The sequence below is a fragment of the Vulpes lagopus genome, chromosome 8 (assembly GCF_018345385.1).
Source record: "Vulpes lagopus strain Blue_001 chromosome 8, ASM1834538v1, whole genome shotgun sequence".
In the NCBI taxonomy this organism is placed as follows: Eukaryota; Metazoa; Chordata; class Mammalia; order Carnivora; family Canidae; genus Vulpes; species Vulpes lagopus.
In genome coordinates, this window is record NC_054831.1 from 46,309,606 (window position 1) to 46,322,161 (window position 12,556).

Sequence of the window (12,556 nt, forward strand, 5' to 3'; positions counted from 1 at the left end):
AGATAAATAAAATCTTTAAAATAATTAAAAAATAAAAATAAACTTTCATATAGAAACCCTTAAAAGCATAGAAATGGATGTTCCTAAAAGCCTATTACTGTTTGAGAGAAAAGGAAGCTGGTAATAATTATTATGATAATTATGGTAAATATTAAAAAAGATTACAAAATAAACTTACACATTTCATTAAGTGGAGTTTTACTTTTTCACCAGAATTCCTACCATATTCGTTTGCTAAATCCAAATGGCTTTGACATTGCATTATTTGCTCAAAATTTAAAAGGATAACAAATATAGCCATATCAGTTAATACATTAGGTAAGTAGATCGTTATAGGCAGGTAGATGATAGATGGACAAGTAGATAGATAATACATGTTTAGATCCATAAGAAAATATGTCATCTGTAATGAAATTTTTGTTTTCAAGACATTTTCAAGCATTTTTTCTTCAGATGACTTACTGCTTCTTGATTACTAGAGCAAAATAAAAGAAAAATAAGTAGTACAAACTAGATCATATACATTTTATTGTAAAAAATTCATTTCTAAATGCATGAGATAAAAATTCAAAATTGAAATGCATTTTAAGAAGTTACTAATGAAAGCATATACACACTTTAATACTGTGCAACTGTTTCCTACAAAGTATTATTCTATCAAACATTCCAACAAAATGACTTTAATGAAACATGATTAAAATTAAATGGTAGATATTTATTTTATTCCTTTTCCAGTGGTTGGGGAGAAGGCTGGAAAAGATTAGAGGAAGGGCCTTATTCCTTTCTCAAGAATGTTTTGTGAGGTCTTATAGAACAAACAAAATCTCAGATAAGGTCAATCCTTACAGATTGTGCAGACACTTATGCATGTGAAAGAGCATAAGCATATTCAAGAGAGAACAAAGTATTAAGCATTTTAAATGCTTTCAAAAAATAGTCTGTTATTTAATATTGACATAGAAAAACAGATGTCTGTACATATAGAAAAGTATAGAATGTGTTGTCCATCTTTTTTTTTTTTTTAATGTTGGCCATCTTAAATGAAAAAATATTTCAGTTCAGTAACAGCTCACATTCATTCCACTATAGTAAGTATCCTTTTACCAAAAAATTAATTGTATATTTATTTTTAATATTATTAATTTTTTATGTGACATCTAATGAAATTACATTGCCTTTTTATATTTATGTAAAAAAGATTGAAAGGTGAACAGTGAAACTTAACAGAGTAAAATATAAGCCTTAGGACATTTAAAAAATATATTTAAACCAAAGTTCTTAAAAATTTTTTTAAAAATTAAACCAATTTTTTTTTAATTTTAAAAAATAATTAAATTGTTTAGCCTTTGTTAAGTCATAATTAAGTTAAAGAATAATGAAATGAAAAATGCTTACAAACAATTTCAATATTAAGGATAAGAGCCTTTGCAAATAAGAGTTTATTATGGAAATTCTAATTCTAACTGCTGACATCATTGTGTTCTTTGAATTAGTCCCATGGGACCAAAAGAAAAAAGCTTACAAGCAATTTATAAATGAATCTTTCCCTCTTGTGTAACATTATTTGTCCACTTGAAACAGTGATTTTCTACTACTTCTCTTGTTAAAATTAAGCCCTGGGGGGAACTTCATAGTTAACTAGTTAATATTAAATTTTGAATAAAGGAGTTCTGTATTTTACTTAGTATTCATCTTTTGTTTTCTCTATAAATATTTGTATATATAGTATGCATTCTAAAACAAAATAATGTAGCTATTGGGTATCTTGAGAATGGACTCCATGTCCTATAAATCAAAATCAGACAGAAACTGAAGCTGAAAAGAGTTTGTTATTTGAAATCATGAGGTCTATGCTAGAATTTCTTAATGATTAGGTGTGCCAAAAAAATAATGATTAGGTGTGCTAAGAAGTTTGAGGCAATGATCCAATTAATACATGCTTTGTTGAAAAAGAAATATGTATGTATTGTATACATACATATATACACCATGTATGTGTGCTCCACCATAGGGATTAACATCATCATTGGGAGTGTGGTGGTACTGATAGGAAAGGTCTTAGTGGCCTTACAAAATGCTTTCTAGGGAATCTGAATTGTCTGGATTATTTTCACCAGCCTTAGGTTTGAAGTTTCACTTAACAAAAAAGCTGTATGCTCTATTTGTATAATAACAGAATGGAACCAGCATTCCAACAAGGTTTCCATATTTCCATACGGGTGATTCTTATCTTTCACACAGGGGGTGACCCTCTAGTAAAAGGTTTTTTCTAATATGGCCATCGCATGGTCAACTACTTCACTTTCTCATTGAATTTCCTGTGATCAAGCCAAACGTTCATTATAGCTATACTTAAGTAGGCAGGAAAACGGCATTAAAAGTCTTGGTTTTGCCTTGACAGTTTAAACTGGATCATTCCTAGTAATCCAGTTTACTGAAACTTTTAGTAAAATCCAGAAACTTCACATATATAAATCATCTTCCTGAGAGATTTTTAGCAGGTGTAAATGATCTGTAATTAATATTAAAATCAAATTTGATACAATATAATACAAAATAATTTATGCTCTATGGTTAAAATGCATTAATGGTAAATACTTCCAGGATAAAGAATTATAATACAGAATGTTTAGTATAACTGTATTAAGTGAAAAGCTTCTTTTCTGTTTTTATAGCCAATAGGTGCTTTGAACCCAAAGAGAGCTGTGTTTTACGCAGAGCGTTATGAGACATGGGAAGATGATCAAAGCCCCCCCTACCATTATAACACGCATTACTCAACAGCAACGTCTACCTTATCCTGGCTTGTTCGAATTGTAAGTATCTTCATGACATTACTATACTTGTTATTTGTTTTCAACATAGATTAGAGGCCAGTGAAGTATAAACAAGAGATTACAAACTAGCAAAAACCTGAACTTTTTTTTTTAATGATTTCTCTCATTTACAAAATTGCATTGGGAAGATAGATTATTGTGAGCTTCTTCTTAAACCTAAACCTAAACCAGTTATAAAAGGAACCAGACTCCTGGAGTACACTGTTTCTTTTGTTCACGGATGGCCACAAGCTGTCACTCTCCCCTGGCCCTCTCAAGCTTGCATGTTACTCTAAGAACAGTTTCTAAACATTTTGAAGACTTCTTTCTGTTACTCTCTCTCTCTCCTAACATATTCAAGTCTCTCTGATCTTTCAGATACATCTCTCCATACGTGTACATACACACACGTACATATGCACACATATGCATGCACGCACATGTGTGCATGCACGTGCGGACACACAAACATGCATGCACACATATACGCACAAACATGCTTGCACATACAAACACACACACACACACACACATTCCTTGCCGCCCCAACCAGCCCTGCAGTTACTTCCCAGTTCTTTCCCTTCATAGTCACATGTAAACACAGCCTCCATGAAACTGCACTGTGCTGTACTAGTCTCTGCTATCTCACCTCCCATTCGATCTTTAGCCTGGCTGATTTAGGTTCCATACCCATCCCTTTATTGAATTTTTTTTTTCAGAGTCACAAATTTCCCATTTCTTACCATGATGTATCTGAAGCACTTGGCACCATTGCTCACTTTGTCCTTCTTTTATTTTTTTTCTTTTTAATTTTTTTTTATTTTATTTATTCATGATAGGCACACAGTGAGAGAGAGAGAGAGGCAGAGACACAGGCAGAGGGGGAAGCAGGCTCCATGCACCGGGAGCCCGACGCGGGACTCGATTCCGTGTCTCCAGGATCGAGCCCTGGGCCAAAGGCAGGCGCTAAACCGCTACGCCACCCAGGCATCCCCTCACTTTCTCCTTCTTGAAATGCTCCTTTCTCATGGCTCCTCAGACAATATCCTCCCTTGGCTTACCTCTATCATCCTAATTGCCCTGGCCGGTTTCATGCTCAGATTTTTTTTCTCGATGTTTGTGTTCCCCAGGTTTTTCTGTATACTTTATCTGAGCACTGCCATTCAATTATAAGCTAATGACGTCCAGCTTCTGTCTTCATTTTTCTTGGTCTCCCAACCTTTATCTCTGAGTGCCTACTGGATATTTCTACCTGAACAGCTCATAATATCACGTACACCATTTCTAAAAATGAATTCCTCATCTCCCTTACAAGCCTATTGTGGTTCTTCCTGTGTTTCCTATCTAAGTAAATGGTATGATCACTCACCCAGTTACCTGATATAGATATTTTCTCTATTTTCCTAGCCTGTTACATCCAGTCAGACCTCACATCAGCTGGGTTCTACCAACTGAGTATCTCTGCAATCTATCTCCTTCCTCTCTTAACTCTGGCATTTCCTTAGTTTAGGTTCCCATTATTTCTCTTCTAGATTATTGCAGAAGCCTTTGACAAATCATCTTGCCTTTAGTCCTGCCTTCAATTGAGTCTAGTTAAGAGCAGGTACTGGACTCAGATGGTCTTTATTTTTTTTATTTTTTTCACCATAAGCAACTGAGGAGGATTATAGAATTCTAAACCAAATCTGTAAATCAATATAATCAACAATGTCTTCTCCCCTTACCAAAATCTACCTCAGGCCACTCTGTTTCATGAGGCTGATTTGCCTCAGAAACACATTGGTAGAGTTCATAAAAATGTGTGTACATGGGACCACATCTTATATTTTCAGATATTTTTCCCTCTGCTTTAGTTTAGAAGTCTTTCTCAAATATTCTCTCTGTTATGTTGAGAAGAGAAAAATTGAACTTACCAGAAATACAGTGAGTTTATTTTAAGTAACTTGTAAATCACATAGGAAATATGCTACAATTGCTCTTATTACAAAAAAGATTTGTCAAAATTATGATTCAGTTTAACCAAACGAATTTTATATTTTTATAATCTTAAAGGAGTTTAAGTAATTCTAAAAAGTTTAGATCTAACTAGCCTATGAGAAAATAAACCCAAATCTTATTTTAAAAATAAACTCTGGAATTATAAACTAAAGGAAAATACATAAAACTTTCTCTTTTAGACCAAAGTTATTAGTCTAATTTGTCCAAAGATTCACCTTAATTACATGAACTTGAATTCTTTTTTAAAATTGTTCCATAAAAAAATTAATTAATTAATTAATTAATTAATTTGTTCCTGAGCCAATAGTTTCTTAAATATTTTTTGAACTCTAGCACTTTTAAAGAATAATTTCTATCTATTTTCTGTTCATTTTTGAAGAATATGATTTAAATAGGTGCCCGCTTACCCCTATAAACCAATCAGAACAGAGCACTTTAGTTTATGGGTAGTAATAATTTTTTAATACTCTCCAGATATAGGAAAATACTTCACACTGATGCAAGAGTTAAGGGCTTTTCTGAATTACAGACACACAGATATGTTGAGACTTATAGCTTCTATCCTGTAATTTCAGCCATAGGTCAAAACAAAACACAGAAACACAAAAAATTACCAGTTAAGATTTCAAGGAGCTGGTGTCCTTTACAATAGACACAAAATATGTTCATATTTGATTTGAGCTCACAAATAGGCAGACTAAAAAACGAAAAGACTAATAAATTCTCTGATCACCAAATGGTGAGACCATAAAACCAAGTTCTCAGTCATTACCACCACCAATGGGAAATGACTGATGAGCAGTGCATGTTATAAATGTTATAACAACAACAACAACAAAAAAATCAGCAAAGAGAGTTAAAAATAAATACAGAAAAAAATGCATTAGTAAAGTTCAAGTTATGTTTGCTGCTCAGAATCCACTCTACAGGACAACAAAAGACATACCCAGGCTTAAGCAGCCCATGAGATATACTTCCTAAGCAGCACGGTCTGTTTGGCTTCATACAGATCACTCTCAAAGGGACTTCCAAAACTGTTAGAGAAGGAAGTTTTTAGAAAGCATTGAAGCCAGAGATATTCATCCCGGGAGGCCTTTTCACATCACCTTGGGTTCCATCAAGGACAATCATTGCTGTAGTAAGCCACTGCCATGGGGAGGGTAAGGCACTCTCTTGGGTATTTTGGGGATTAAAAAAATTTTTAAAGGTCAGAAATCATTTTAGAAAGAACATTACATTATCATAAAACTGGTTTGAGAGTTGAGAGTATCTAGGAAATAGTATTCTAAATTATATAATATATATATATATACCAATTGGCATAATATATATATACCAATATATTGGTATTCAGTAGTTTATGTGTAATCAGATTAGTCTGAAGTCAGATTTATGACTTGTTTATGTGAGTCCATAAAAATACTTGCTATTGGGGCACCTGGGTGGCTTATTTGGTTAAGCGTCTGACTCTTAGTTTTGGTTCGGGTCATTATCTCAGGGTCCTGGAATTGAGCCTTCAGGCTCCACACTCAGCAGGGAGTCTGCTTGAGAATGATAGATAGATGATAGATAGATGATAGATAGATAGATAGATAGATAGATAGATAGATAGATAGATATTATATATATAATCAATAAGTAGAAATAAATTGGGGTACCTGACTGGCTCAGTTAGTTAAGCCTCTACCTTTGGCTCTGGTCATGATCCCAGGGTCCTGAGATCCAGCCCCATGTTGGGTTCCCTACTTGACGGGGAACCTGTTTCTCCCTCTCCCTCTGCTGCTCCCCCTATTCATGCTCCCTCTCTCTCTGTCTCTTCCAATTTCTGTCTCTCTCTCATCTCTCTTAAATAAATTTTTTTTAAAAAAATTAAATATGTAAAAAAAATACTTGCTATCAACAGCTTGATTTAACTTAAAAATCTTGTAGTTTTTAAAAAAGATTTTATTTATTCATGAGAGGCATGAAGAGAGAGGAAGAGACACATGCAGAGGGAAAAGCAGGCTCCTCACAGGAAGCCCAATGTGGGACTCTATCCCGGGTCTCCAGGATCATGCCCTGAGCCAAAGGCAGATGCTTAACTACTGAGCCACCCAGGCATCCCCTAATTTAACAATCTTATATCCTTGATAAAGCTAAATACTTTCTCAAATCATAATTCATATTTAGTTGATTTACTATTCCAGTGAAATGGAGTGCACATTTGAATCTGCACAAGAGTATGGCAGAAATTATACACATGTTTATTCTATAAATCCCCTTTCAGTATTATCTGTCACAGGGCTGCACAACAGAAATATAATGCAAGCCACTTATATAATTTAAAATCTGTAGTAGCCACATTCAAGAATAAAAAGAAATAGGTGAAATTAATTTTAATAAACGTATTTGTTAACCCACTATATTCAAAATGTTATAATCTCAACATGTAACAAACAAAAATTTCTAGTGGTATATATCACTCTTTTCTGGTTCTAAGTCTTTGAAATCCAGAATGTGTTTTTATATTTATAGCACATTCAGTGTGAAGGAGCCATATTTCAGGTACTTAATAGTCACATGTGGCAAGTGGCTACTGTACTGGACAGAACAGATATATAGGATTGCTTTTATGCTTTTATAGGGACTCATTTAGCCAACACATCTTATGTTGTGCTGTTACAAATAAAAGTATCCCAGTCTAATAGCTTACTAAATGTTTAACCTAATGGTCCAGGGAATTGTGATTTCCTCACTCCCATCCCATGAAGTTTATGAAGTAGAAAATGCATTAAAATTCATGTCACCAAGAATTTGTCCATAAAAACAAAATACAGAGTAAGTAATTATTTGCTCTTTACCTTTCAAGTCTTTTGACCTAAAGTCATTAAACTCATTATTAGTTTCAATCATTATATGTAGTACAACAATGATAACACTGCTTTAAAATGCTAATCAGCTACATACTTCATTTTTTTAATTAAAAATATTATTTTAGACAAACTACCAGTGAAATCACTTGTCTGAGTTACAAGACTCTGAAAAGACTGGTTCCTTGATAGCTGCCATTGAACAAATGATGAATGAACTATTATAGTGGAATTTGAAGTTTCTTCAGATATTGACTGGTATAAAAGACACATTTTACTTGGAATGTTTTTACTTTAAATCTTACCCTGAACATATAGCATATAACATACACACAGAAGTAATTAAATCTTACTTTCTAACCTTTACATTCCTCAGCAACCTATTCACCTGTATTCCACCTACCTCTTCAAAACTCATTTGTCAAACATTTAATCATAATCTTTAAGGAAGTTAAATAGGTTGTATAACAAAAGTTCATTTATAAATCAGTTGTTTGGAATTTGAGACTTGTAAAAGCATATTACGGATTTCTTGGAAAGCCTCCCCAAGAGCCTATGTCTTTAAAAGTGTGTATTGTAGTGAAAAAAATAGTAAAAACAGTTTTGCAGGCATTGTAACTAAAGCAAAAGATAATGCTACTGAATAAAATAGTGTTGTTATATTTACCTCAAGTACTGATGCTTAATGACAGTGCAGACTTAGAGGAAGATGAAGCATTCTGTTTTTTTTTATTTTTTTGTTATGTAAGTTTCAAGGATACAGCTTTATAATATGACATATGTATTCACTACAAAGTGATTACCACTCCAGGTCCAGTTACCATTCATCACCATACAGATGACCTCTTCATTCACCTCACCCACTGCCCAAACCCCTTCTCCTCTGGTAGCTGCTAGTTTGTTCTTTGTATCTACAAATTTGTTTTTGTTTAATTTTGTTTGTTCATTTGTTTTTGTTTTTGTTTTATATTCCATATGAGTGAAATCATGCAATATTTGTCTTTCTCCATGTGATTTATTTTGCTTTGCATATAATCCACTCAAGGTCAATCCAAAGTATCACAAATGGAAATATTTCATTATTTTTTATAGCCAAGTGGTAATCCACTGTATAAATACACCACAACTTCTGTATCCATTCATCTATCACTGGATACTTAAGTTGTTTCCGTATCTTGGTTATTGTAAATAATGCTATAATGAACAGATGGGTACATTTATCTTTTCAAATTAGTCTTTCTTTGTTCTTTGAATACATACCCAGAAATGGAAGAGCTGGGTTATATGGGGATTCTGTTCCTAATTTTTTGAGGAATCTCCATACAGATGAGTTTTTGACCAAAAGCCTGTTTTATAATAGGTATATGGGTTAATTAACAGAGACTTTTTGATGATTTTGAAAGGTAGTTGTGGGTTCCTTCAAAAGGAATGGGAGAAAATAAACTTCTAGGGTTAGACAATTAACAATACAAATCATGGTTTCTCCATTTCCTAGAATGTAACCCTGATTTTCTCAGATGTGAAATAAGAATAGTTACACCTATTCTGAAGGATAATCACGAGGACTGAGTTAAGTGAAATAATATAGTGTTGAGCACAGAAACAGGTGCCCGGCAGCCTTAGTTCCCTGCCCTTTCATCTTTATTATGTTTTGTTATCAGTCCAAGATACACCCCTTTACTTTGGTAAAGTAAAGTAGTGCTCCAAGCACCACCTGTTACCCATGAGTAGAGTTTGTTTCAAATGAAATGAAAGGAAGGCAAAGATAAAAAGTACAGCAGAGAGGGACTTAAGATTTTTATGAGATTACTGAGCAAATACCAGAGAAGATAGAAGAAGAGGGGCTGGGGAATGGGGTTAGGATTGCCCAGTATAGAGTTCATTGGGCTGTAATCATCGGGAGGCAGGAAAGGTTGTTGGTGTCCTTGCAAGGGAATAAAGGCTATGGTGGAATTCAGTGTATGATTGCCCCATGCAGGCCTGGCTAGCTTGGTTTTCTTGTACTAAGACAGGGTTGGAAGATACGAAGTGACCTTAGGGCAGATGTAATTAGGAGAAGGAGCTGTTCATTAGCTGTTCATATTGCAGGACCTATCAGGAAGCTCGTAAAGCCCGACAAATGCCAGCATTTGAATTTCTGAAATCTCTGCTTCATATTTTTTCATTTGTGCATCGTCCAAACCGAAAGCTTTTCTAGTATAATGATAAATTGTCTAATATGGCAATGTACACATTGAAAATGGTTCAATCAGCATATGATAAGTAAAAAAATAGAAAAGTTCCTTAGACTTATTAATATAGTACTTAATCCTCTACGTTAGTTGGGCCTGAGTCAGATGAAAAAAGAAAAAGCCTTCCACTGTGCCTTGAAGGTGATAAGGAAACACCTAGAAAAAAGGTAGTCTCCACGGTAATCAGAGCTTGAAAGATCAATACTCACTTAGAAACAAATAGGTTATCAATTTCTGTTCGTACTCTACCTCCATTACAGCTGGAGGCCTTCAGGAATAATGAGAATATATGTCAGTAATTGTAGTATGTGACCCGAAAACAGTTGTTAATCAGATCTTTTTAAAAGCTACTTAAAACTGCGAAGTGTGGAATTCTTCAGTATTCTCTGCTGTTGGTTGCCACCAGTTTCATAAATTTCATGACCAGAAATAAAAGTAATTCTTTAATTTCGGATTTCTTTTTACTATGCCCATCTCTGCTATTTTGGGCATACCTTTGTTAAGGTTTGAAGACCAGGAAGGATTTTATAATTTAGGTCAAGATAGAGATAAACCAGCTTTTAGTGGCTGATGATAAAAAGTAAGGCTTTGCATGTATAAATGGGTCTTCACTCACATCTGTGTAATAGATTAAAAAAATCATAGAGACAAGTGCAATCTTTCTAAATTAATCTCTGCCTATGATCTGCAGAGAGAGAGAGAGAGCGAGAGAGAGAGTGCAAAAGAAAACACGGGACATCGGTATCTGAGAATTATGAAGAAGCAGATTCTGCAGTTACAACTTTTTGGTCAAATGAGTAGTTAAGAACTGACAAAAGCTATTTTACTCTTACCCAGCCATACTTAATCTCCCAACAGTACTTGTATGTTTAGGTGCATTCAAGAAACATTTATTAAACACTAACTATGGGGGCACCTGGGTGGCTCTTTGGTTGAGTGTCTACCTTTGGCTCAGGTTGGATCCGGGGGTCCTGGGATCGAGTTCCGCATCAGGCTCCTCGCAGGGAGCCTGCTTCTCCCTCTACCTGTCTCTTCCTCTGTGTGTGTGTGTGTGTGTGTGTGTGTGTGTGTGTGTGTCGTGAAGAAATAAATGAAGTCTTTAAAAAATAAAAAATGAGAATAAATACTATGAACCAAGCATGGGTACTTGGTGCTACAGATACAGAGATGGATGAGACCTAAGGCACTAGGGGTCTGGTCAGGTTGTCTGGTAGACTGCAGTCTAGTGTGAAGCCCAGCAGTGAATAATTTACACAGTGCATAAAACTGTAAAGTGCATAAAACTGTAGTCATTTTTATAACTGTGTCAGGTGAGACACTTCAAGCTTTTCCATATTATTTAATTGTATTTAATTCCCATAATCATCCCCAAGATGGTGTCCTTCCCATTTAACATAGATGAAGGACCTGGAAGCAGGGACTTAACACAGCTACATAGGTAAGGTTAAATAACTTGCCTGAAAGAAGTTAATGGTTTGTCCCATCAAGATTCGAACTTATATCTGTCATATTTCATTCAGTTTGCCATTGCTACTTCTAGAATTTTTTATCCCCACTTTAACTGAGTGATAAGAAATACCACATTAATTACCTAATGTTTAATAGTAAGCTAAAACTGTGCAAAGCAGATTAATTAGAGAAGGACATCTCAAAAAATTTTTCTTCCTAACTTAATCTCAGTGACGTCTATTTGTCTTTCATACCACCTAAAATCTTAAAACAGCAATATGGGACTTCCTGGATGCATCTCTGATTTTCAGGTGAACCCATAATACAGCCCTTCTCTAAATATTGTTTTATCATTCTTCATCCTATCTCTTTAATCATGGTTTCCTGTTGTCGGATACTGAACATGAAAAATTGGTGATCTGTTACAAACTTATAACATTGATGACATCCAGCCACACTAAATTTCAGGAAGAGACTGAGGAAGATGAATGGTTGTAGCTGTTGCCCAACAGCTGGCACCTATGGCTCATGACAACAAAAAAGTTCAAAGGGATGAAGTCATGTTTTATAGATATAAAAGAATTAATAGGGATTATATATATTAAAGAAAAATAACTTTTCAGGAAAATGTTATGTAGATTTCTTAGCATTATTGAACCTAGGGGTGACATGTCATTCAGTCTAGACCTAAGAGAGAATTAAACCATGGAAAAGGAAATATATATTTGTCTGTGTTAGACTTGTGGTTAAGTAAGAAATCCTTGATGAGAATGAATGTTACTCAGAAGTAAATTTAATGATATTAGAAATAATGCCTCTTTCCCAACATAAAAAATACACAAAAGCATTAAAATTCAATGGATTAGTATCGTGTGTTTCTGTGATGTGACAGTGACAGAAAGGACTAGAGTTTATCTAGTCTTATTTGCACTTGATTTTATTTCATTCATTTCTTTGCCAAATTATACATTGAGCAACTTCTGTGTACGAGGCATTATTCTCAGTGTCGGAGATAAGACAGTGAACATGATAGATGATGGAATCTGTTTATATGGTGGGGGGAAGATAGACAAGTTACAAATCACTTATAAAACAGCGTGACAAGTGTTTCAGTGATGTATTTAGAAAGTATAGGTTGTATTTGAGTATACTGGAGAGCTTGGCAAATCAAGGAAGATATTTCAGGAGAAAAATGACACCTTGGCTGAGGCAT

General features: G+C 34.4%; 1 protein-coding gene across 9 annotated transcripts in view; it reads left to right on the forward strand.

The window, feature by feature from the left end:
• NBEA (neurobeachin) overlaps positions 1–12,556 on the forward strand; it is a 664,605-nt gene that overhangs the window by 576,258 nt on the left and 75,791 nt on the right. For all 9 annotated transcript variants that reach the window (XM_041767622.1, XM_041767623.1, XM_041767626.1 and 6 more), the window contains one exon: positions 2,676–2,816. In XM_041767622.1, coding sequence (XP_041623556.1) covers positions 2,676–2,816 — 141 coding nt within the window. The remainder of the gene's footprint in view (positions 1–2,675; positions 2,817–12,556) is intronic.